Below are 27,453 nucleotides of genomic sequence, written 5' to 3'. Positions count from 1 at the left end.
CGGTTACGAAAAAGTTACTTTATTAGGAAGTCACGAAGTTATTTCGTGGCGTTTAATCAGAACATCCGTTTGCATTGTTCATCCATTTAATATGCTTCGGTCCCGTTTGTCAATCGAGTGTCACTCAGCGGGAGCGTCACTCGCGAATGGAATCATTGCACATTGTTTGTCCACATGGAAGCATGAATGTTAGAACGAACGTGAAATTTAGTGGAAGGAAAAAATGAAAAATTCTGCAGACGGCCCTGATGGCGTCACGATTTCCAGTGTCAGGCGTAACGCCAACACGAATTTTCCAAGGTCTCGTGAAGCGATGGATTCCGAGGGAGAGAGAATGGGAAAAGAGATGGACAGACGAAAACAGAGGCGTTGACGCGCGCACGTGTGTGTGTGTTGATTGACACGCCTCCTGTCAACTCTCCTTTTTTACAGAATCCTCTGCGGCCTTCTCACGTCCCAAAATCCCACCACGTTCGGTTTGATATAATAGATTTTCTCGCGGGAGCAAAAAGAAAAAACAGAATAACTCCGCTCTCCGAGTTCCATTATCGGAGATAAATCGTCCGCTAGACTCTCAGCAAATACGCTTCAACTCGATCGAACGATTTTATTAGTCGAGTTACGTTTCGTCACCTTCTTTCAGAACTTCGGTGTATAATGAAAACTTAATTTGCCCAAGTGACGGCTTCGGAAAAATCTCGTTATTGAATTATCTCATTATTCTGCGTGAGTTTATATTTAACGACGTTACCCGTTGAGTCGCTTATGTGATAAGTGTAAAACAGTCAACTCCGCATAGAAGAGATGAAAGACGTTGTGGCTCTTTACAATTTGCAGTAAAACAAGCTTTCAACACTATTTCTGTGAAGGAGTTAAAAAGATGATAACTTTTCATCATTCTTGTAGCGCGGAAACACCAATTAATTTATCATTTTCAATTAATATTGACAATTTTGTAACGGCGTAAAGGCGTGTTAGATTATAAAGAGATAAAGAGAAGGGGAAATCCGGAATTAAGGAAAGAGGACACGTGTCGTTTGCCATCGACGAAAATGGAGCATCGATTCAAAGTCGTTTACATGTACGAAGAAAAATTACATCGAGGCACCTCTCCAAGGATCGGCGTGCGACGATGGAGATCTGTTAAGGAAGTTGAGGCTGTACAGTCATTTTTTTTACCCAAAAGTTATGACCTGTACCTTTCAAAAGTTGGGCCAGTTTACAGTTTGGCAATGTTGCATACAATTTAAAGAAAAGTTGGGGAAAAAAAGACGAAAAACTGGTGAAAGCTCAGTCGAAAAAACGAACGGTGACGATCCTAGCCTCAAAAAACTGCACGGGAAACAGATTATTATTAATATTATCTCAGCAAATCTCCTAATAAATCTGAAAAAATTGACATTATTCTGCAAGCCTTGCTCATGTTGCCCAAAAAATTTCATATTTTTAGCATCATTTTTAACGGAGATATCACCGAATGTGTCTTGACTTCCATAAGATTACATGTTATTTGGCCCAAATTGTTATTGATTTTTCTCAGCAACAACGCTCCTAAACTGTCTGAAAATTTAACTGATTTTTTTTTACACTTCACTTTATAAGATGCAATCGGTTTAAAAGCGATGACATCATTTTCATTCTAATGCCTCAACTTCCTTAAGGAGCGGTTACTATCCAAAAATCTGATTGCAACAAACTTTCGTTACACAAGATCTTTTCGGAATTTCGAAAACCGAAGTATTTGACTCTCGAAAAAATAATGTTCGTTAGAATTTTGTGAGGAAACTTTGAAAATTCACGTTTTTCGTACTCTTTTTACGTTATCGAACGGAAAGAATATTTGCAACGTCATAATCGAGGATTGAAAAAAGTTGATTGACTCGTTATCGAAAAGAAATCAAACAAAATAGCAATTAGGGTCTGGTGGAACTTACCGTCACTAGTAGAACTCGCATTTTTTCTGTAGTGTCCAGCATCATCGTACTCGAAATTTCAATTAGACTGAGCGACCCAAAAGTCTCATTATATCTGAAAACACAATGAAAAAGAGAGGATTGAATGTGTGTTGAGAATAAAAGTACGATAACAATGGAAAAGTAAAGGAGCTTAGTGATCGAAGCAAACACATTCGAATTCTCCAAAAACTTATATTTCTGACTCTGTAGGAGGAGGAAAGCTTTCGAAACTGGCATACGATCTTGAGGATATTTGTCGAAGACCACAAGGTTTTTCCTTCTTGATTTTTCCTCGGCGTGTTCCATGTTTTTCCAAACTTCCCTAACGAAATACGTATCGAAAAGATCGAGTTAAAAAGTTTGGAGTAACTCTCGAGCGTCCGTCGACTGGACTGAGTTTTAATAAAGATTCCGGGGCCAGCGGCCGCTCGCCGCAATCTGTAAATCCCAAAGAATAATATACCCGTTGAAAAAAAACGTAGAAAGTTGAGAATAAAATCGATGTTGCAAAAAGAAAGAGTGGGCATGTATAACTTAAGCAAAACGGAAACTATCGGCGGACTCCAACTCGACATATTTTACGAAAAAAAAAACGCGTGCTACCCTAAGACAAAGACGGTCCCACAAGTCCTCCAACTTCCGAAACTCGTAAATTAAGGAAACTTATGCCCAAACTTGAAGACCAAGAAGAGTCGTTAAGTCCTAAAGTTGTCGAGCTAATTTCTTGATAATTCCCCCGGAAAAAACAGCCTCGTCACCTCCCCAGGTCACTCCTTGTCTCTCGTCCTTTCTCTTCCAACGTTTTAATCTGTCAGAAAATCTGAAATATGCTTTCCGCGGAGCGAACTATTCAATATATACCGGGGGATCATAACGTTGATAAATTCGAGTTCCGGTACGATTGGCAATTCGATTATAGTGGAAGTGAAAAGTTACAGTTAACAACAATTGTAGAATGGGAAAATAAAATAAGTTGAAAATTGGATTGATTTAACTGATCACGTTTGCGAGGCAATTTTAATTGAATTTTTTTATCCACTCTTTTTTAATTGACCCAACAGCGAAGAACCATTTTTGTATGTAAAAACCTTTGAAAAGGTCGAACAATATGTGAACAAACAAACGAATGACTTTAAATCAACATTGATGCAACGATTTCGATGAAAGTTCAAGCAACCAAATCAGGATGATGCTTCGTTCCGTAGAATCAGATACTAAATTGTAAGGTAGGTGAAGAGGCCAATAAGAATTCATGCCGGCCGTGGGCATCAAAGGTTTGTCGCAGCTTTCTAAGCGGGCGTAAATATTTGAATTTAGAATCGATTAGTACGTGTTCGACGTTTACGACACAGAATTCGTAACGCGAGATGGGAGAAAAAAACGAAATTTCGTCGCTTTGGAGGAAAGCGACGGAAGATCGATGCTCGATGTAGTATCCGTATGGAGTCCGATCTCGTCAGAGATTCCCACAGAAAAATAAGAATCTACAACGATTCTTATCTCGCCACAAATAATCTATGATCCTGTTTTGAATTTAGACACATTTCTCCGGATACGAAACCAATGAGATGCTCAATCGGTGGAAAAATATGAGCAAATAAAAGCGAGCTTGGGTGGCAGCGAGGTGACAACATACCAATGTACTGAAACATAACTGAAAAGTATTTAAAAACAGATAAATTTTACTAAATGTTACATTAGACTCGAAAAATTCAATAAAAACGTCCACAAAGTGAAACCACGATTAGTCAATTGATCAAATTTCCATTATTTCTCAATTTATCAACCAACAATAACACGATTCCGCAAAAAAAATTTTGTTGTTTGTCTTAAAGTTAATTTCGTGATTTTCTGGCAATTTATGCACAAAAATAGAGAAAAAATATTTTATATAAAGTTTGCTTTTGCGATAGTTATACAGGTGGTGCTCATTTTCATGTTTTCGTACGAATTTTAATTAATTACGATACATACAAAAATACCAAGTGATAAAAGTGGGGTTTATTTCCACTTTTTTGTAAGCTAGTTTGATAGTTAAAATGAGTCAAAATAATATACATTTATATTTGTATGGTTTTATACAATGCTGAAGTTTGCAGCGTTGGAGTTCAACGAAATTAACGAAAATAACATTTGCCATTCGCCAATTTTTTATTTCACGAATCATTGATGTAGACTGAAAAACTACGAATTGCAAATTGGGCAGGTAACAGAATTGGAGAATTAATGGAATAGTTGGAGAGTTTTTTCAGTTCATTACGTTGGACTCCTTTGGAAACTTCAGTGTCATGGTTTAATTATAAAATAAAAATTGAAATATCTGATTTTCAATAATATCGTTTAAACGTTCTCCTGTGGATACAAAAGCAAACTTTTTCATGCCATGTAATTTTATTTTCGTCCAAATATGATCCAATCTACCAAAATTTCGTACCCAAATGTTAATGTCAAATTTTGTGTTGACCCGTCTAATCACAATAGTCGATCCCTTTTTCGTAATTTCATTTTTTCACAATTAACTCATCTCCATCAGGCTAATCACTCCAATCCACCAAATGGTGTATCTGATTGTGAGATCGATAGAAATTAGCTAATCAGTAGTACGTGTAATTAAGGAATTAATGGATAAAGCGAATAACGCTTGGATCTGTAAGTAATAAGGGGAGTGCGAGGGGGGAGTGAGGGTATGACGTTAATTTTCGGGTTCGTTGGGAATTACAAAATAAATCATATCTCGTTGTACGTTCGATATATATCCCGGAGCATATTCCTATATTCAGATAATGTGAGAGCGCTCTATAGAAAAGCCACATTGGTTGGTGAAACGAGAGTCATCCGCAACGCGCATTAAGTTCCAACGAATCGATAGAGAGAACGAGAGAGGGATTCGAGGCGAGGATCGGAGGGGCAGAAAGCGGTTTTCATCAACGGTTGGAAGATGCTGAACGTTTTGACCTCTTCTTTTCCCGTAAGGGGCATATAGAATATCAGAATTCGCCCAATTTTTTATGAAGTCTTTCAACTTTCGGTGGGGATAAGGCACTGCTTGGATCTCTTGAAATGAAGAAGAGAATGAAAGAAGTAATGAAAGAGGTTGCTCCGAAGCACGGGATTGGGAGAAGAATGCGACAAGTTCCGCCTTGCCAAATGCCGCTTAGTATTCCGTTAGTTTCGTCGGATTTCACGAGCAGTAACTGCAACCACTGCATGTACGAGGGAGGAAAGTGCCAAGGGATATTTGAGCACATTTTACCCACGAGAGTCCGAATGGACGGATGTAAATTACAGAATGATTTTGTGTTTGCCGCATTACACCAATTCACCACTTTGCGTTGAGTTATCTCTTGTTATTTATGTCATATTCGCTTATCGCTGGATTCTCAATAGTTGCTAAATAGTTGAGCGACAAGTGAGTACTTTTGCTCATAAAAAATCATCGCTTTTTCACGAAAGTAAATGAAGAGTTCAATAGTTTATTAAATAATTAAAGAAACCCAGGCTGAGGGCCGCACGAATTTTAGATTCTGTCGATAAACCGTTTCGTCTCAGAATCATATTAGTTCATCCATAATTCACCGCTTTGCATAGAGTTATCTTTGCTTATTGATGTTACTATTTATTTAGTATCGTATTTGTGATCAACGGCAGGAAATTGGATAAAGGAATGAGCACATTGTTAATAAATGATTTTGAATTTTCTATGATAATAAATGTCATGAAAATTTCAAGTGTCTGGAACTTCAAAATTCCTCTCTTCAATATGGCCCTTTTTCTATAATAAAACGTTTTTTTTTTTTTTTTTTCATTTTTTAAAATAATTTTAATCGATTATTAAGGAATTGTTACCCCTAAAAAGTTTAATAATTGTAAGATAAATTCCATGCATGCCTGGCTGAAATAGAAACGTTTTGAAAAGTCCAAGTGTAAATTTGCACGAGTGTGGTTGAGCTCAAACGGAGTTGCGCTGCGGGTTAAATTATTGAAGAAACTGAGGACGATGGATCCAGAAACGGCAGGTTCGGCCGATAAACCGATTAGTCCCCGCAGCACATTGGTTCGTTGATAACTGAAAACTGACGACTGGTTCGACGAGGGCAAGGATATAAGAGGAAGAAAAAGCGACAAAGTACGAGGGTGGAAAATGGAGCCAGGAACGAGCGAGATGAGAAAACGACCGGCAATGCTCGGGCCTGAGGCGTGTGTTGCAGCTCGTAAGGAGACTCCGCGAAAAAGCGTTGTGGAAGAACGCAAAGAGTGCGAGGTGCGAGTTTGAGAATGTATACGACAGCTTGTATTTGAGTGAAGGCACGATGAGAATAGGAACGAGCGAGGGCCGGGAGAGGGAAGAGGGGAGGAGGGAGGTTTCCCGTCGGATAAAGTTGCCGGCGAGCACGAGTGGTAAGAGTGTATCCCTTGGGACAAATTCTGCCCTAGTTGGAGGCCGCTCACAGGTTAGCGCAGAATCGTTAGAGATGAGGTGGGATGCCACGGGGCAGGTTTAGTTCCGAAGCTCTTAAGAGCTCAGAAGGAAACCCCTATCACGTCGATTGCTCTGAAATCGTTTCTTGCACATATATCCACTATCTACGGATGCTTTTATGCATGAAAAAGATTTCGATGAACTTTTTTTCCTTGAGAAAGATTGTACGATCGAGCGTGCATCCCACGAATAGGAATTCTAAAGTCTCTTGTTCGCCGAATGTATCGTTCAATTTGGTTTCATGTTTTGCTTCAAGACTTGAGGCAAGCCGCACTTTCATGTACGAATGATCATTGGATGTGCAAATATTTGGACTTTCATTATTTTTACGATTTATGGATGGACGCTCGAGAATAAAAATCCGATGCAAGGGATCATTCTCTGAGGGAAAATTCACAAAAAATAGCTTCTAATAAACGGGCTTGTAAACAAAAGATATGAAAAAAACTGTTCGTGCACTGATTTTGAAAAAAAATTGATATTCCCCGCTCCATTGTAAACGTAAAAGATTTAGCCCGTGGGATATGGCAAGGCGCTTCTTCTTCTTCCTTTTCCGTCGTTTTACGAGAGTGGTTTCAGCACCTCGAAGCTTGTTAAAGACACCTTTCGAGACTCCAATTCCCTTCCGTGCTTGCGCTAACCGCGTAACTGTTAACGATCACAATGATGCGTTCATCTTTTTTCCCTCGTTATCACGGCGACTTGATCTTACAGAGAGCGTGCTATTATTATTTTCCATTATGGAAGTAAAAAATCAGCTTATAGGGTTTCGCAGGGTTTCCTTGTGAATAGAAACACTAATGAGAGCCTCACAGACCACGGGACTTTATAGATCAGACACAACGAACGAGAGCTTAAAATTTTCCTATTTTCTCGAAGAGTTTAGTCGCCGGAAAAATATTGAATTTAAAATATAAGAAATTTTCAATCACCACGAAAATCACTTGTGTATTATAATCAAAAGCATTGCCTATTTTTTTATCTCTTGTCATTGATTTGAAAATCAAGAAAATCCAATATCCGGTCGTTTGTTCGAGTCGAATTTTCAAACATTTAAAATGAATTCTTGGTCGTCGTTGGAGTGAATCAAGGGCGAGGTAAACAATACTAAACACTGCATTGAGTTGGGATAAAGTAGATTGTTGTAAGGGAGAAATAACAACGGCAGTTCCGATGGGTCACAAATAAAGTTTTACCAGCGTAGAGTTTTGAGTGCAAAGAAGCAGAGAGAAAGAGAAAAAAATAGGGGGGGGGGGGGAGAGAGAGAGAGAGAGAAAGAGAAGGAGTTTGGTATCAGAGGCTGATTGTGTCGAAGAGCTGAGAGAGCCACATCCTCCTATTCATTTTGCTTTCAGTCAATCCATTCTCCGAGTTTGGTACACCCGATTGAGAGCTCGGAGGGTGAGGTAGCGAGACAGGGAGGGGTGTGAGCGAGGAAAGGCCAGAAAAGTTTTTCCAATGGAGTCAATTAACCTCGGGCTCGGGGTATTCACGTTAAGAGAGATAGTAAAACCATGAAAAAGGAAGTGAAGAGGATCGGGAAGAGAAGAGATTGCGAAACATGCGGAGTGTTGAAAAAGAGAGGGGAAGAAAAAAGTGGAAAATCAGCGTTCTCTGTCACTGAAAAGGACCGTGCCAGCTTCCTTTGGTCCTCCCGCGTGTCCGAGCGAGTCTTCCGTTCCGCCCCTCCCACTCCGTCGCAGCCTCGGGAAGAGAAAGTTCTTTTTAAGGAAAGCCTCAAAAGCAACGAGCGCCGGAAAAAAGATCAAGCCCAAGTCCGAGGCAAGCTGAAAGAGGGAGAAGAGCGGGAAAAAATAGAGCCGAGGCTGTTTATTCCAAGCGCATCGGGCAATGGGATCCACAATGGTTAATCGGGAACAAGTCGCGTAAGCGACAAGGAAGGATCTTCCTCCTCTTTTTCGGGGCTTCTTCTCTCCCCTTTTGTCTAAAAAGACAGGAAATCTTTCGGGAAGTCGCTTTCCTCGTCTTCGTTATCGACTTTTCTCCCTGTTTAAATGTTCACTGTAACTTTGTACTTGTTCCCTGTTGAGGTTTACCGTTCAACCGAAGAAAGATAGGAACTAGAGAGAAAAGGAAAGAGAGAGAAAGCGAGGAAGTTAGAATTCCCTTCCTCCCTTTCTGTCCGCCTTGGCATACTCCCTCATACGACCAACCAACTCACATCGGCACGGTTCGCTCGGGTGCGAAAGAAACTCGAAGTTTGTCGTTAACCCGCTGGTACCTTAACCACTACAGAGATATGTATACTTTGCGCTTTTGCACATTGCGTTAAACCGAATAGATATTCTCACTGTGCAAGCTTATCCCTACTTTCCCCGGATTCTGATACGGGCTCCGACAAGCCGAGAGTTGCTATAACAATACAAACGTACCAGCGTAGACCTTTCGATGAAAGACGTCAGGAGTTGACTGTCGTTAAGCAACTTCGCACTTTCGCGGAGGACCTTAAAGTTCATTTTTAACAAGAGACGTGTCTCGATGGAGGATTTATTAAGTAAATGATGAATTTCCGGCGTTGTTAACCGTGTTAGGAAATAACTAAAAGTACAAATTCCTAGTACGAATAACGTCTGCCTTGGAAAAACTGTTATCGCCGAGGTGAGAATGCACGAGGAAGGTTTGCTGGGATTTACAAGCCCATTATCACTCATTCACTTTGAATATCGTACAAGTCTTTTTCACGCCCGTTGGCTGAACGATCGTTAGATAACCGTATTTAGGGTGAAACAGAAAAAGAACACGAGGCGAATGGAAGAGAGGAGAAGGACGAAGGACTCGACGAAGCAGGTATAACAGAAAAGAAAACAAGCTGGATGGAGGGGCGTGGGGAGAAATAGACGCGAAAGCAGAAGAGAAATAGCGAGGCAACTAAGTGGAAAACTGCCTGAAGGATAATTGCTGTGGAAACGCGCGAAGTCGAGGAACTAGTCTACGTTCGGTTTCCCTCGCAGTGGGCTCGAGGGCGAGCGGACTAGGTAACTAGCTACTGAACGCTCTTCAGTATATACGCTCTAAGGAGAGCGTTCAGGCCGAAACGTTACACATAAAGAAATGCCTCCACTTTGGGTAGGAACTTATACGAGATGGGATAAAGAGAAACGAGGAACGAAGGAACGTTCCGACAGAAGCTCAGAGATAAATGAGCAGGATTCGAGCTGAAAAATTTCCCAACCAATGATTTTTCTTGAATTTTTAATTCCATTATCCACAGAGTTATTTCCTTTAGTTCTCTCTCGTACATGAAATCATTCCATCGATTAGTTCCTCCCGATATAGTCAATAAATCAATCGGGACGAGTTAATTATTAGCTCGATTTTCCTAGCGTGTCATCAATGTTTGTTGATGGAAGCAAACGAACACAAGCTTTTATCAACACCGGTACCTTCGCTCATTTCGAATTAACAATCTGCAAACAATCTGAGTTAAACCAACTTCGGAATATGTATGCGAGGTGAATCCATTGTGCATCGCCGACGTGTATTGAACAATGGCAACGTTTCTGCGCATGTAGGCTAGTGACGGCGTGTGTTATTCGTAAGTTTGCTGGAGTACATATACCCCTCTCGATTATCTGGAATCCCGGTCTCGGCTTTGCATCGCGACCATGTGTGGTATTATTCCTCGGTTTGTGTCCCTACGTATATCCAATTATATAGAAGAAGGGGTTGCAATTTGGACCCCTGCTGGTGAATCAACCCCCTTGCGAATACACCCATAAGCACGTGCGCCATTATCTATCTGAGGTGTGCTCCGACGAGCAAAGCTTTGTTAATAATTCCCTAACGAAAACGTCGCATTCGTCAAATCACACGAATGATTATCATTCTAACGACTAGTGCGCTTCTTCACACACGAAAACAACAAAGCAATCACTGCGACAACGTTCTCTTATCGCTTACAAATAGAGGTCCAATTTATCACCTTTCAGGCTGTACACACGTCCATCCGCGTAGGAAGCTTACAACCCTGTGTATATATTGAGCTGTTTATGCGTCCTTACAATTTCTCGACGGATCGGCTCGATCGGTCCAGTCTCGTACTAGCCCAGGTATATTACCATCGCCTCTGTTGATTCAGTGTTCGACTCACGGCCAGTGCATCCGAGAAACAGCTTGTGTCATCTGTCCCACGCGTCATCTCGCGACTCTCTTCCAAACAATAACGCTTTCTGTACGATGCAATGGTGCGAACAAACTCTATGGCTGCCCGGGGAAACTCAACGAAACGATTCATCGAGGTCTAAACGAAAATGGCGTTATTTGATTTCTTGTTGCTCCGAACGATTCGTTTTATAAATAAATGCAGATTCTCAGGACGCCAGTGCTTCGTGAGCAGTGCAACATGACTCTGGATCCATGTCCTGGGTATTTAAATATGCTCTAAAAATATTATTTACGCGGTTCATGTTCAATTACACTATTGTTGATTTTACCTCAAATTTTCGCAGGATCTCATCAATTGAATTTAAGTCATGCTTAATAAGCCTTTTCCCAATGTCACAGCGGACCCATTTTTTTATCGTAGGAAGCGTGTAAATCACATTGTCATATGGCACCGGCATTTTTTTCATCCGACAAATTTCCAACAAATGGCGCCCACTTCAACTTCACGAGTGAGGGGAAATCGACGAATCTCGAGTAAAGATAGACGGCCCGTCGTGACTCGCTCTGCCTACAAAATTCTTCTTTTTAATACTTGCGGCCGCGACTCTAGATGTATATACGTATGATGGCGAAGCATGCAGAGCTAGAATAATTCCTCAGGGCTGACTAACGAAGGTGCGGACACGAGTACAAAGAGGGTTGTAATGAAATCAGGTATTTTTCAACGGAGAGGATAATGTGCATAGTGAAAATATCAAGCGCAAGAATACTTTGGTCTCTAGATAAACGAACGGAATAATAAGTGTCCATAAAGGTGGGTAAAATAGTGTAGATTGATAATAATGATGAATGATAGAAGATTTTTGTCAGCGTCGTTTCTGTGCGACTCTGCGAAGTGTGCCATATCAGAACTCCACTCGGTAGAAAGGATACGAAAATATTTTGGGTCTCGTTGCTTGATAAAATATGAGATAAAACATTCTGTTGTTACCATTTTTTTTCTTCTCCCGAACATTTTACAGCCGAAAATGTATAAGGTCTACGTGTACAAAAAGAAAAATCTTTTCCCTTACGTTGCTGCTTCGTTTGCTTTGATAAAAGCGGTGAATTAAATTCACATGGTTGAAGGAGTAGCTTTAAGTTTGTGAGCTAGTCCTTCAGCGTATATAGGCCGGAGAGAAAATGCGTATAAATCCAGAGGTCACCATGGGAAGCCCTCGGCAACGAACAGAATGAATGAAAAAAAGTCCACTGTTGGAAACGAGAAGAGAAAGGGCTGGAAGGAATTTAGTATGCAGTTTTTTCACACCTACTTCTGGGTGTGTGTGTGTCTGTAAATTATAATGCTGGCAGATCATACTCTCGAAAAGGGCTCAAAGCTTTGTGCGATGTGAGCAGTAGATTAATGAAAAATCTGAGTGAGAATTTCAATAAAAATGGAGTTTGAGTTCGAACAACGTTTTTATTGAATAGCGAAGAAAAAGAAATGTCGAAGGAAAGTTGATCAGTTTCAAATCTTATTACGAAAGGGGCTCAAAGGCAAATGGTATTGGTTAGTTTTCAAATTATTTTTAATATAGCGAACAAATTAAGGTTCAACCCGAATAAAGGTGAACTGCTTCTGCACAGGCGAAATTACGAATCACATAGGAATAATATTCGTCTACCACCAATATTGTAACCCAGCAGAGTAGAAAATATTCGCATTTTTAAAATTACGTTCATCCGGAGCGTGCAGAATATTGTGGAAAAATGTTCAGGATGGTTTTACGAAAAGGTTTTCAGGATTATTTCTTTGACCCGGTGAGTCAGTCCATGAGAAATAACGGGATGCGAAAACGTAAAAAAGTAGCCAGAGGATGCGGGGAATACACGAGAGATTACGGACTCTCGTGTTAAATGATAGCAAAAACGCCACATGTCGATGATGTTTTTCTTTCCTGCTAGCTAATCACTTGGTCTACTTCGTGTTTGGGTATCCTGACCCAAATAGCCGTGTCCTGGCTCTCGTACGTTTCCAGCATCTCTTTTTATCCGGAATAGAAGCGCGCATTGGAATATACGTTTTAATATAAAATAAAAGGTTGACAGAAAAAAGTGTCTAAAATAACGGAGGATCATTCGTGCAGTGAATAAGTCTCGAAATAATATTTGCACTTGGGAATGAGTCGACAAATTATTTCAGTCATTTGTCAGCAAAAATCCATGCTCTTCCATATACGGAAATAGCACGGAAAAGTCGACAAGGGGATGGAGCCCTAATGGAGTTTGAGATGAAAAAAAAAACAATGTGAAATGAATATGAGGAAAAATAAATTAGTAGGAGAGACATATGATAAAAAAAAGTGGAGAACGAATCACGTGTGCTCGTCGGAGTTTTCTTTTTGCCTGAGCGTGTTCGCTCCTCATCGTCACGGACGATCGAGCTTCCCTCTTGCTGTGCGCGGAGCTCGGTGCTTAATTAGAAAGCCGCTGGTATAACGTCGTATCTCCTCACTCTCTCTTCCGCCTGTCTCTGTCTGTGGCCGAGTACGTCAGTCTCTTTCTTCCTCTGTGGACGTGAAGGGCACAGAGATGCTGTGAAAGCTCCCGCTTGACTCAGCATGCGACAGCTCGGCGGGATGCTTTTGACACTTGTGTGTACGTATATATCGAAGAAGAGGGAAAGATAGGAAGAGAGATAGCCTGGTTTCTCGATGGAAGATGCACCGAAGGAAACCCTGCTGAATCCCACGAGTGAGCAAGGAGAGACGTGAGCTACGAGATCGTCCACCCTATTGCAAGCTTGAACAATGGCAACGTACTCAACTATACGTAGGAACGATATCGATTGGCCTACATAAACTATGTACCCGCACCTGGTGATGGCCCAGCTGAGGGAGAGACGAAGAAACACGTCAACCGAGTACATTTCACCTGCTCGGCGACTCTCCACCTGTATACTATTTCTCTCAAGCTCTGGCTTCCCTCCCTTTCCTTATTGTATGCGCGCATGGATTAAGGTTTCTCTGTGCTACTAGAACACTTGGTGGATGATAAACAAGAGATGAAGCCCCTGGATATTCAATCGTGGCAAACTTTATAGCTGAGCATACACTCTGCTCCAATGAGCCATTTGATGGCGTAGCGACTCTTGTCTCTTATGTTTCAACAACGAGGCTCCGAGCGCTACGGGGCTGCGAGCAAGTGCATGGTGCTGCTTCGAAAGGTTCCCTTCGTCCTGGAAAATCGAAATGTATTTGGGAATGATTTATTGGCAGTATCGAGCACTTGTGACGCGTTGTTGAATATGTTAAATCAGAGCAAGCTTATCAGATTTATTTACGCGGTGTTTGGACTAGGTGACGCGATCGTTAGTGAGAGATTGAGTCAAATTAAATGGGATCAGCATTATTAATTAGCCAATTCATTACTGACCGAGCGGGGACGTGTTTACACACGTATTGGACACGTTATTCACATTGCGAAAGCCTCGTCATTACTGAACAATGTGTTCTGATTTATTTTGTTTGACCACTCAATTTATCAGCAGTTTGGGTTTCCAGTTTCCAGTACCCCTCGAATTCTTTCTCTCCCGTGGCCCCCTCGCTAATTTTCAACGCTCGATGTATTTGTGGATCGGCTTAAAGGGGAAGCGTGCAATAATATTCTCTCCTCTGGGACAGTATATTTTCCAGAACTAGATTGCTCGAATGAGGAACTGTTAGAGCAGGAATAAACATCCCCCATTTTCGGCCGCCCTTTCTCGTGCCAAAATACGCTGGAGAGTCAGAAGAGCACCGCGACCTTCCTTCTATCCTTTCTCTGCCCACCCCTTTTCCTCTCGCTCCCCGTGTCCCTTCGAAAGCTTCAGAGCCCAGCCGCTACCAGAAACCGTTGATTACACACTCCATCCAGCCTGCTTTTCTCTGCCACCGAGCTAGCGCGACGCAAATTAAATGCCTTTAATAAAGCGAGTCCGTATTTCCTTCTGTCGACGGCTCACTCTTTCTCGCTCTGCTCCCACGCTTTCCTCGGCGCACAACGAACAAGGAACAACCGAGCACTTTAACACCACGCCGTCACAGGCCATCTTCGCTCTGCTCCCTCCCCTCTTCCGCGTTCCTCTTTCTCGCTCCCCGCAGTATTATGGGTTTCAGGCTTTAAACTGTCCCAGGTATTCGGTCGAAAATCAGTTTTTTTCTCCATTCCTAGCTTAACCGATATTTCTTTACGATTTAATGCTCCAACGAAACGTATCATCGTATTTATCGAAAATACACCAAACGGAATATTTCCTGTCTTCGTCAAACTATGCTCGACTTAAATTGGCCCCAATCGTGCCAATCTACAAGATTAACAATCCTTGAAATCGTGTTTAAGAACAAAAAGTGGAGACACTGAGCTCCGAATTGGATTAGACTGCGGAGAATTGCTGAAGCGATGAAATTTGGCTGAACGCTAAGAGAAAATTGTAAACCAGTACAAACGTACTCCCGTTACCGGTGAATCTCAGTAATTCCGAATCTGCATGCGCCTTCAGCGAGAAATTCTCGGGCTAATAATCCGACATCCGTATTATCATGCAGATTGCGTTGTAACCGATATTAGTTCGTTATCACATCTACATCTTGAATATACGTTTGGGGAGCGTCGTCACTCCTCCCACATGTAAAGTTCCAAAAGAGTGACATGGAAAAGCCAGTTTATGTTGTCTCGTTTCTTGGATCTCAGTCAAAATGTATTCTGTTTGTTATTCCAAATATATCCGTGCCCTTTTGGGGAGCTTTATTTCCATAATATTCATATGAGACAATGTTGAAGGCTCATATCTATCGTGAGGCTACAATGTATTTACAGGGTTCTGTTTCCACGATTCGATGATGGATGAGATTAAAAAGAAACGAAAATAACAAATTTCCGAATCGATTTAACTCGCATGACTTTAGCTCGTGTTTTTTGCTGACGGAAGATGACCGCCGCGAAGTTTTATTGCAGCAAGTTTTTTCGCCACTTCCAAGAATTCCGTCGGCGAATAATCCTTTGATTTTTCTTCAATATATAAAGCGTAGAGTAACCAAATCGGCCGTTTTGTCATACCATTAAGAAAAACTCGACGCCACGCGGCTCGTATGCACAGGCCACGTTTATTTTTCACGTCGCCGACAAAAGCGAGAGACACAGAGATGGAGCGAGAGTGAGAGGAGAAAAGGAGAGAAGACACCGAGAAAGGGAAATCTCACAATGGAGATTCAATTATACTTTGAGAGATATATCGTCGTCATTGTTAACGTTTCGTCACGATATACGACGGCGACGTTCGTCGTACTGTGAGCTCGCGTGCGTGAGGCTATCGCGGAGCGTGTTGAACGCAAGCGGTATTGAGATTGTGGGAGAGGCATTTCTTGACATAACACTCTTTTGCATGTGTCTGAATGCACGGGTGATACAATTTGTTATTTTTATTTTTATTATTTTTTTTTTAATATATAAATACGTTTATAATGTGATCCAAACGTTGAAAGAACCCATTAGCATATTTGGACCGATGCATCTTTCATTCTTTTTTCTCCACCCACTTCCCTTTATCCCCTTAAGGCGGGTTCCGACACCCCCTGTTGCAGCACAGCACGCGATAAATGAAAATTCCATTCTGGATTAACCGTGACTCTTTCACTGCTGGTCCCATATCCTTCGGTGTTTTTCGTCTCGTGCGTGAACTCATGAATCATAAGTTCGAGAACAAGAGGGCTGAGGCATCCATGGTCAAGTGACTAATAGCACGAACGCATAATATAAGAATGGTGAGCACAGCAGAAATCCTTTTAGTGACACCAAGTTTGGTGCCTAAAAAAGGGACGAAACTTGATGTTTGTTTTAACAATCATTATCGAATTAAGGGGGAGTCCTATCAACACGATACTTTTACGTAAACTTTGACATTTTGAATAAAATATATTTGATTCTGTTTTTTTTTTTTCTACCTGAGATCTCATTTGACCACCTTAATTCGATGTGTATACAGAAAAAATATGAGTAAGAAGGGAAATGTATATCTCGGCTTCGTTGTAAAAGGGCATTCGCTATTTTGGTAGCGTACGCTTCGTGCATCCGAGAAAACGTTGTTATATTATGATAGTAGCTTGTCCCGTGGGAGCAGTCCTGTTTGACTCTCACCCGTATCTGTAAGCTTCGCGTTGCAGAGGACGCACTTTAGAAGGCACACGCGAAAGGAATCAAGGTATTTGCTCATTCTTCTCTCGTTGTGTTTCTTCGACTGCATTGCTCTTTCTCTTACGTGCAATCCCTTGACTCTCGTACTTTCCTCGTGTTTATACACCCTGGACGAACGTGAGAAAGACACTCCTGTTTCACTCTTCGCTTCTCCTGCAAGCACGTGGATACAGAAATGGAATGATTTCCAATTTGAAAAAATGCCTTGGAAGGAGAGAGAGAAAAATGAAAGTCAAACACACGCTTCGCGAAAATCTGTTTTCGTGTTTAAAAGTTACCACAATCATTGGAGGAATCAGTATTTTCGTAAGATTCGAGCCAGAAGGGTAATATATCACTCGGGAAATCGAGCGAAATTTTTCGCCTCAACGATTCAATTATTGCTTACGGTTGTTTGTCCGGCCGCTGTAAAAATAACCGGTAAAAAAGCCCTAAATAAGAAATGCTCAATTCCCATTTGTCCGACAAAAGAGGTCGTTCCTTCTCGCCGGCGTGTCCGTATGCTGCACAAAAATCTTCGGGTTCTTGGATGTATAGCGATTTTTTTCTTTATCGCTCTTCAGACACATAACCCTTGATCTCTTACAAACGAGGTAGGAAAAAATATATAAAAAAAACCTATCAACTGAGAGGTGCTCGTAACAGAAAAACGTAGGAAAAGACTTGACGAGAAAGAGAAAAGGGGGAGAGAGAGAGAAGCAGAGAAAATGGGCAATATACAGCTTCCCTTCTCTCTTGCACGCCCTCGTACAAAGCTTCCTATATTCCATTCCTCCCGCACGCTTCGCCTCTTCGTCGCTCGCTCTCTGCCGCTCTCAGGCGAATAGGAGCCCTCGTATGTGGAGAACGGTTTAGCTGCTTTCGCGACCGAGAAATACGTGCCTCTTTGGGACAAAAGGCCATGCCCCTTCATCCCCCAGCCCCGAGCCGCTGCTACAACCGCGCCATAGTTCGGATGTCAATTTACTTCCGTACAATGCTTCAATCAGAAAGCAAACAACAGTGGCCGGTGTCTGGCCCAAACTGAATTGCATTTTACATCGTGCCGGTTCTGTCACAGTGCTTTCCGGCTATGGGATTTTTCACGCAAATCGTCACAATATTTTCTCGATAACATGCCCCGCTCATCGTTCTTCGCAGTAGCTCCGTTTAAGCGGAGTGAGCGACAACGTGTTTCCGGGGTATCGATTACTCTCTGGAGCAAATTCTTTGTCGGGTCTGTTTTCTTTGTATTTAGTAATACGAGGTTATTGGGAAGAGAATTTTTCATTCGAAATATAATGGCCCGTACGTTTATCGATAGGACTCGCTTTCAATCGTTCGATTTGTTATTTCTATTCCTTCCTCTATTTTGTTCCCTATCGGCACTCGAACGTACACCGGATTTGTGAACGTTCTAGTTTTATTTTTCAAGATTTTTTTTTTCTTCTTTTTTTCTTTTTTTCTTTTCTTTTCAAATTTCACTACGTTCCGGGAGGCAGTTGTGAAAGGAACAGTTTTCACGTTGCGTTTTAAATATTGAACAGAAGTTCAGAAATTCATCCGTAAAACAATCTGAGCTTTTATTTTGTGCCAAATTTTTCATGAATCTGTCGACGTGGAGGGTACCTCCATGCGGTTGAACCTAAACAAACAAAGTCTTTTATGGAAAAACAAAAATCGTCGAGGCCATACGAGCCGTTGAAATATTCGTGAGCTTCCATGGCTCGTATATACAAACTTCAGTATAACCTTGACAATGGCATTTCTACACAGTACACACATATACATACGAAGAAGATTTAACCGCAAATTGTCGCGTCATTCATTGTCGATTTTATTCTCGGAATTTCAATGATGGATAAATCGTAAAAACTACACGATGTTTTGGGTTTTTCTACCGAATTCTTCAGGACATAGTCACAATAATCGTGAACAGTGGAGACTCGAAATATTTATAATTACATGCAAAACATTGATGACTCGAGGGACAGCTGAGAACAGAAGGATTGCAAATATGCAAATTTCCATTTTTTAATTGGCCTTACACGTGAATTATTTTGAGGTTTTAAAACGCTAAATTCGTCAATTTTATTCATCTTTTCATTCAAAAATTGATTGTTAATTTATCTATAAATAAAAAAATTGATTCAATCTCGAATGGTCAATGGTTACTTGAATTTTCAGGTTCACATCCATCTGGTTGTTACAAAGCAGTATCGTATTTATTGTTCGAATGTTTTTTCCCATGCATGGAGAGGGAGTATAAGAATGACGAGGAATAAAAGAGGTTTCGCGTCGATATCAGTTCTGGAGGAAACGAGACAATGCACGAGAGACAGAGAAAAGGAGTGATAGAGAGTGAGAGGATTGTTACAACACCTGAGGCAGAAAAAAAAAACTTGCAGTGTGCTTTTTTCGATAGCGTGCAATAGCTTTCTGCCTCCGTTGCCACGTTCGTTCGTTTTTTTTCCATTTCGTCCTATCTGTTTTTATTTTTTTTCTTTTTCATTTTTATTCCTATTGTTCTTATACGTTTCTATTTGTAGAGGTCCAACGCTTCCCTTTAATACTCTTTCATGATTTTTTCCTCGTATTTTCCGCTACGTTTACGATTTTTGCGATACTTAACGCTACAATTCCCATTTTGTTGCCCATATCTTTCTCCTTCTTCGTGCTCTTATTCGGAGAATTATCTGGAATAATTAATTAACGAGACTCGAGGTTAACGTACTTTCTAGTCCAAACTACTCGAATTATTTTCTATCACTTCCGGGCTCTATTATATCAAGTAAAAAGAAACAAAATAGTAAGAAAAAAATATTGTAGCGGTGACAAAAATCGATGAGAATTTGACGTTTTCATTTAAATTGCGAATGCAATTCGATAAAAATGGCTAAGCTCACGAAGGGCGATAATCAAGCGATGGAAGTGACGATCGAATAATCAATTGCTTGCTCCATACAACTTTTTCTCGACGCAAATATATCGTTGATTTATTTTATGAAAAGTTTTAACGCGAATCGAATAAATGCTGTGGGGTTTGCGGACGAATAAAGGTAACGCTCTAAATATAAATGACTGCTGCATCAATAATACCAGCAACTCACAATCGCAAGCTCGTATAAGTAATTACGAATTCAGAATTGATCCCGCCTCCCGCGGGATCCCGAAGCGTTGGGCTCCGCGCTATCTTTATCTTCGTTTATCTCTCTCCCCATCTCCCCCCTCTTTTTGTCTCCCTCTCTCGTGTTCGCTCGCTGTCAGTGCTCTACATCCTCGTTTTCCGGCGGAGCCCCAAAAGCACGCTCCCATTTCACACGCACTCGCCATGCAAACTGAGTATATCCGCACCAAAAGCTTCAACCTCTCGGACATGGACCATAAATTTATAACGCGACCAGAGTTAAAAGAGAATATGGATTCGAGTTATCGGTGATCCCTTCAACTCTCATACGTGGACCTCTCTCATGGCTGAACCAAAAGTTAGTTGGATTATTGTTTCAGATGGTCCATGTGTTTTTCCATCAGAAGAATAATGCATGATGATTTTTACTCCCAAACTCATTCTCTACCATCTAAAAGCCAAGCTTTCGTTCGTATACTGATCAGACTGAGCAACAGTGGAGTTATCTGATGAAAAGGAGTTTAACCCTACACCTCATGTGTCTTTTTTCATACCCTCAACCTCATGACCGGGGTTTGAACGCACCCCACTCTTTTTCTGCTTATAAATCCGGTCCTACGATGCTAAACTGACTTTATCCTACACCATTTTCTTCGTTTTTTTATAACGAAAAGAATGATGTACGATAAAACTAATTTCAATTGAATTTGTATATAAAAAAATCCGTCGATAATCAGTCGATAATGTCGCTTGTTAGGACGGGAGCGTAGTTTGAAGTTCGCGTGGGGTGAGCTCACACCCCAGTCATGCGTTCTAGGGTTAAGGTAGTTCATGCACGGAACGATTTTCTAAAGAAAGTCTTAAAATTTACACGGAGCTCAAATGGGTAACCGACTGACACGCATATCAAATTTTAAAGGGTTCGTCTTATTGGTTATTGAGATAAACGTGTTCAAGGATGAAGAAAAATACACACAGGGCTGTAGGGATTATGGGTAAAACTCGTTTATCCTTTCATATGACGAATGAACGCTTTTTACAAAGTCTATAAAAAACGTACGCAATAACAATCAAGTATATAAGGAAGAGGTTTGGGAAAAAATTCGAGACGATTTTCTTACTATAGTAATAAAGATATATTACGTTGAAGATTGATTGATAAGAGTTTCTTCTTGGCTTGGCCCATTCCTGCCGTAGCCTTCTGTATTTTCATTAATATTTTTTTCTTGATCCATTTCCCGTTGTGTTTTCCTCTCTGGTGCGATTTGTTACACAAAAAACTGTAGTACTTTCGCCAGGGACGAATGAAATTTGGGATTCAGTCGGCGACGGATCCCCGATTGGTTAATGCCTCGTAATTTCATTCGCCATTAAATAAGTTGAAAAAATATATTTACAATTTCGAATTAATAACTCTGACATTAATTTGGAGTGACAATACCTTTAATTAGGAAGAAAAAATCGATCCAATCATCCATAAACGCACTGACTCCGATATTAAAGGCACGTAATCGTTCCTTTATAAAGCAGAAATAGTATCGACGTATAAAAGCATTTGTACACATAACTTGAGTCATAGGAAGCGAGCGGAAGGTTGTTGGTCCAACGGAATCCCGAATCCGTAAAATTCGTCACCGAAGTATTATTCTCACGGCTGCTCGCTCGGAGTGGAACCGTGTGGCAAAATCTCTGAATCCCATGAACGCGTATCTACAGTCATCCGGGTGTAAAATAGATATTCGTTTAACCGGAACTGTGACATATTCAGTACGTTATGACTGCGGGCTTATCGTCACTAGATCCATACACCGCATCGACTCTTGACCTCTCGGCATCCACAGTGACGTGCGCTATCCCTTGATACAGTATCACTAAGCTCTCCGCGACACTGCATAGTTCTGCCTCTTTTATTTGATTTTGACGTGTGTGACCTTATGAACTTTGAAAAAGGCTATTGACGAGACGTGCGTGACGAGATTTCGACGAGCCAATGACGAGGGATTGTTCATATTTTTATCGATGACTTCAACGAGTTTCTCGCTTTTACTCGTTCGAAAATTTCAATGGTTCCCTGCAGCGAATCACGCGATAGATCGATCGGTCGCTAAATAAATTCTAACGAACGAATTTTCCGGTTATTTTTCAACAGTCGTTCAACGCTATTAACTTTAATCATTTTTTTTTTCAATAAGGATTCGATAATATGAATTTTAATACGAATACATTGAATAAATATATTTGAAAACTCATTAAAACTACTGATTAAATATAATTGCTGTGAAGCTTCTAACCACGCCAAGCAGTGGGTAGAATTTTTCGAAATTCCGCGTCGAATTGAAAATATCTTTCGCGACCCGAATATATGCAGGTCTCGTTTCCTTTTTTATATTTTAAAGGTTTGGAAAGCTCTGCGTCACACGCGACGGAAAGTAGTTGGGTTCAATAAGAGAGCTGCAATCAGGTAGTGCCGTTGGTTAGGCGGGTCAAAGAGTGAAGACCATCGAACAGCTCTCGTTGCCTGGCTGACCATTCGTGTGGCTGGGAAACTGGGCGAGGAGAAAGAAGAGGAGGAGGAAGAGGAAGAGGGAAAGGAGAAAGGGAGATGGAGCTTGGTAAAAGCGTTGAAAGCTAACGTCGGATGCAAGCGATGCATATTCGCGTCCGTATTCACTGGAGCTACACATAAACACGGATGTATAAATATATAGACACATACTGCAGCATACGTGGCCTCTTGGTACGTATGTTTCGAGTGCTGATAAAATCAACTTCGATGTTTGCTTTCCGGAGGTTCGTGAAATGTTTCATCAGCACCTCGCGAGTGTACGCTTTCTCTCTCTCTCTCTCTTTCTCTTTCTCTCTCTCTCTCTCTCTCTGTGTTTCTCCATCTTTGTCTTTGTCTTTCTGTTTGCGCTGTACATCGGTATAGTTTCATGAAAACCTGCTGCATATTTTCCACATATAAACACGTGTGTACCTATATAAAAATTCCATAGTACATAGACGTAAGGTGTTCCGCAGGCCAAACCGGACTGACTTGGTTGGGGGGGGGGGGGAGGGGGGGGCCAGAAGTTTATTTTTTTACAATCAACTTTCCAATACGTTATGGCAGATGTTGACTTTATCAAAATAGAATAAGCGAAAAAGAATCGCCTGGCGCAGACCTACTTCTGAATTGTTTTTAGATTTTCAGGCTGCTCCGTGGATGGAGCAGTGATTTAAAAATGTTTTTTCGAGTCCTTGAATTCTTTGCACAACGGTTGAAAAAGCTTACAGCTTTTTTGGGTAAAGTACGATGTGCTGTTTGGACAATATGCTAATTTGAATAATGAGAATTGCACCGGAGCCGATTTAGCGTTGAATGCTTCGTGCATGTTCTATACGTACCGTCGTTCTCCATTCGCTCTCTTGCCGTTAGTTAAATTGAATATTCAAGAGCTTCGTAGTATTGGCTTCGTCAGGCTCCACACGGCATAGAATCTCTGTCGCATCGCCAATATTCCACACACCCACATTTTTTCTTTTTCTTCTCCGCATCATTTTTTTTCCTTTCCATCCTCTGATTCAACGTCTACTTTTTTACAGGGTAGAATATTTTTCGGACTCTCTGTGTTGTCTCTCAGCAATCGCAATTTACGTGGAAGGATCGTGGAAAATGCTCCTCGCAATATTTCCTCTGTAATCTTGTTTTCGCGCAATTTTTTATGCACAGACTTTCCAGCATTTTTTATTCAGAGAGTCGACCGTCGAAACTCGATTATATTCATAACGCAAGGAAAATCGATTGTCCATAACTAAAATGTGAAAACCGATTTAATTAAGCAATCACATCGGTGGATCACTCGACACTCCTTCATTTCGATTATCATCGAACTAGTCGAAGAATCGGAAAGTGCACATCGCGCGAGTCCAACGGGAAGGCCCCTTCCGAGCGTTGACTCGTTCTACTTGTATTATTTACAAACCGTTAAAACAAACATCCATGCAAACTCATGAATTAATTTGATACTCTATACACTATAATATTGAAATCATTTCATTATTCAACACTGAATCAGCGCCAAATAGTTTCCTTCCTTCTACGGTATTGCTTACTTAATTTACTAAGTATTCTCAGTTTATATGCACTGGTTTCACTCATTCATTACACAGCGAAGCTAACTTCGTCTAAACATTTGAATTTCCATTGAAATGGATCCGACCCATGATTTCGTGTTTAGGCAAGAAGTTTATTAATGTTTCAACCCAATCTTGTTCCTCGCGAACGACATTTCATTGCTGGGACAAAATAGTACCGTTTTATTATCCCCCAATAAAAATGACCTTTCGGCGCTCAAAGATTTTTGGAAACACTCGCTCCGTGAAAAAATGCATAATTAATATTGAAACTTCAAGTTTCTCTTAACGAAATTTTAATGAATCTGAGTACGCTTGAGTGGGTGTAGCACCGAAGGAATTAGAGTTGCGATAAATCGCACGAAGGGTAGTTATAAAACCGCACGTGAGTCTCGAGAGCAAGTATATAGTTAAGTTCTTAGGCAAGACGCACACACACATGAGCGCATATAGATCTATTCTTTAATGTACAAATTTATATATCGATATGAATGAAACTGGTGTCTACGGACCCGTGCAGTTTGCTCTTAATGGAAAAAAAATCGGGAGCAAATAAAGACTGCTCCGGCCTTGAGAGTGAAGAAAAACGTGTCTGGTTAGGGTGGAGATCTCGGTGGCGTGAAAAAACAGTTTCAGCGTGTCAGCAAGGAACACGACGAATGTTCGGAGTAGTATATAAACGAGGTTTTAAATCAGCACGTCCGAAAATCGCTTCGTATTACCATAATTCTTCATATTTTTATGAAACTTTATCCGATTTTAGTAACTCTAATATGCGGGTGTACTTGAAAACGTGAAAAAACGGTTTTTAAGATTGAAACAAAACGCAATAATGAGCGGGAATTATGATTTTAAAGGAAAACGCACTTCGACGGATGTTTCGAAATATATTGTTCGCTTTCCATGTTCAAAAATTATTGAAACTCATTCTTTGTTGGTTGTAACATCCGTTTGCAGTATGGAAATGTCATAAAATCAATATGTCTTCGTTTCATTGTACTGTTGCTTGTACGAAGAAGAAAATATTCGAAATTTTGAAATAGCATTGAAAAATGATTTTCCAGAAGGATTTATATAAGTCGTCTTGGGCTACAATCATTTTTTCATTTTTTACGATACGATGCGTGTGGGAAAACGTCTATTTATTTCAATTTTGAGAAATGTTTCGTCGAGCTTTTCCATGCAGGCATTAAATTTTCTATCGCAAAAATTTCCTCCCCTCTCTCCCTCTTCTAGCCTCAAATTCGCATTGGAAAAAGCCTCAAGGATATTTGATTTTGTGCGGGCGACGTAGCGAAAAAAGTATATGCACAGTGTTGGAGAGTGAGGCAAGAAAGAGAGGGGCAGGAGGGTGGGAAGAGGCCTCTGTAAATCCTCAAAGCTCGAAAAGTATTGTCCCAAAAGGGAAAATCTAAGACGGCGTGCCGTGATATGATGGTCAATAAATTTACCGCAATGGGGTGGAAACTGGACCGTGAGAAGGTTGCTTTCGCTCGCGGAGAAGAACGCCATCTCGGGAGCGCTGGCACGTTTCGTCGCATTTATCTAGATGTATCTTCCACTTCGGTGGGAGATAGGAAAATGAGAGAGCAAATCGAGTTCAGTGTAGCGTTGAGGAACATGTCGCGCAGGGGGATGAGAAAGTTTTGGAAGCGAATGTGGATAAACCATTACGGCCGATTTGTAATTGCATGTGAAAATCCATCTCTCTCCGTCCCCCGTTCCTCGAAGTATGCATACTCGAGAATTGTGCGATATTACATTTTCCAAAACTATTAGTCAGCATGAGGAATCCTCGGCAAAGCAGAGAGGGTGAATCTGCGAATTTATAACTTGTTTTAATTTAGAGCGTGTCGTGATTTGCTAATTAAAGGAAAACATGTTTGATCGAGGAGATGATTTAATGACGATTAATTTGGCGAAACTTTTGACCCGTTCAACGTTTCGTAACCCCAAACCGAGTTTTCGAGCACGGGAATGAATCGATGTCTTTTCAGTATGGCGGAATCATGGGCTCTGAGTAAGACGAGGTTCGTAGAGGAGGAGAGCTAATTGATTGAGTAATAGAATGAAAGTCCCAGCAGCTGCAGGGTCCATAACTATTGATCGAATGGACGAGACAAGCTGCCAATTAGCGCATCAATTACGCAGAGATACTTAATCGAATAAAAGTGTCAAAATGTGGTGGTAATGAATCGGACGCCAAATTAATCGCCTCGTCTGAACGGCCGTTCTATAAATTTGAAAACTTACATGCGTACGTACGAGGTGAAAAATCATGCGGCGCTAAAAATTTAAAGGGCTCTAAAAAAATACGCTCAAATAGGCTAAAAGATAAATGGAAAGCGACTGAGAAAGGAAAAAAGAAGAAAGAGGAAATCAAGAGGTTTTAACATTCCTCGATTGAGCTTTGACCCACGAGACAATTAATTCTTACCGGCAAATGTTTTTTCTTCCTTTTTCATTTAATATTACGTTCCCTTTCGGACTCTCCAGTGATTATGGAAATCTCGACACACCGCGAGTCCCAACTCCCCTTCCCGTCAGAGAGGGCTCTCCTACTCCTCTCTTCTCTTTTAACCTCGTTAGACTAAACGTGCTCGCTTCAAGATGGCGGTTCGAGGGTAGTTATAGAGAATTGAAGGAGGGTGAGATAGGACTGATAGACGGCGCTTTGGGAAAGAGCCTGCTGAGGCGAAGGGGATGAGGGAAACGTCAAAGTCTCTCTTGGCTCGTCGCTCTCTCATGCACCTATGTATATATATATATTTATATGAATCTAGAGAGACCCACGAACAGGCAGTTTGCGTTCCAATGTACCGAGAGTTTCTATGACGACGCCAATCAATGAATGAAATTGCATTTGCATTCCCTCTGTTTCTCTTTCTCTTTCCACCCTCCTCCCTTTCGCTGTACCTCAGTCATTCTGTCACCATCGATAGTGACGTCATTTTATAAATTGGAGTTTACGGCAATGCAAGCGTCCACCGATCGTGGACGTTAAATCTACAAATTTCCTCTTCGATTGTGCTCTCCGCTTATTCATGGGATAATGAGTGGAAATCATTGGAATTAAGGGTCTGTACGAGCTTGGTACTTAATCATTGGAGTACATTTGAATATCTGCAGAAATGGAGTATTATTCATTCTCAGTAAAAAAATTGACGATTAAACTTCTGAATTTTGGCGTTTACTGAAAAATGATTCAATACAGAAATTAAAAAATGATCCAGCTACGATAACATTTCCGCGTTAAGAATACCTTTCTATGAGGTCAAAAGGCAGCGTGACTGTGTGTACAAAGTTCCTGAATAGGGTTGAGCAATGTCCGGGAAAAAAAACTTGTGTCTTCAATGGAGCTTTCCAGCGCCAGATCCCTTTTCATCCGCCCGCAAGCCGTTGTGAGCGAGTTTTTTTCCATTCGATTGTAATTTCGTTAACTGCCATCTGTACGGACT

General features: G+C 41.0%; 1 protein-coding gene across 1 annotated transcript in view; it reads right to left on the bottom strand.

Annotated features, from left to right (window-relative positions):
- nolo (no long nerve cord) overlaps positions 1–27,453 on the bottom strand; it is a 151,444-nt gene that overhangs the window by 105,417 nt on the left and 18,574 nt on the right. The window contains exon 2 of the mRNA XM_043425768.1: positions 1,935–2,028. Within this exon, the coding sequence (XP_043281703.1) occupies positions 1,935–1,979 (45 nt within the window). The 5' untranslated portion in view covers positions 1,980–2,028. The remainder of the gene's footprint in view (positions 1–1,934; positions 2,029–27,453) is intronic.

Source organism: Venturia canescens, chromosome 8 (genome assembly GCF_019457755.1).
Source record: "Venturia canescens isolate UGA chromosome 8, ASM1945775v1, whole genome shotgun sequence".
Lineage (NCBI taxonomy): Eukaryota > Metazoa > Arthropoda > Insecta > Hymenoptera > Ichneumonidae > Venturia > Venturia canescens.
This window is presented reverse-complemented; position numbering and strand designations above follow the sequence as displayed.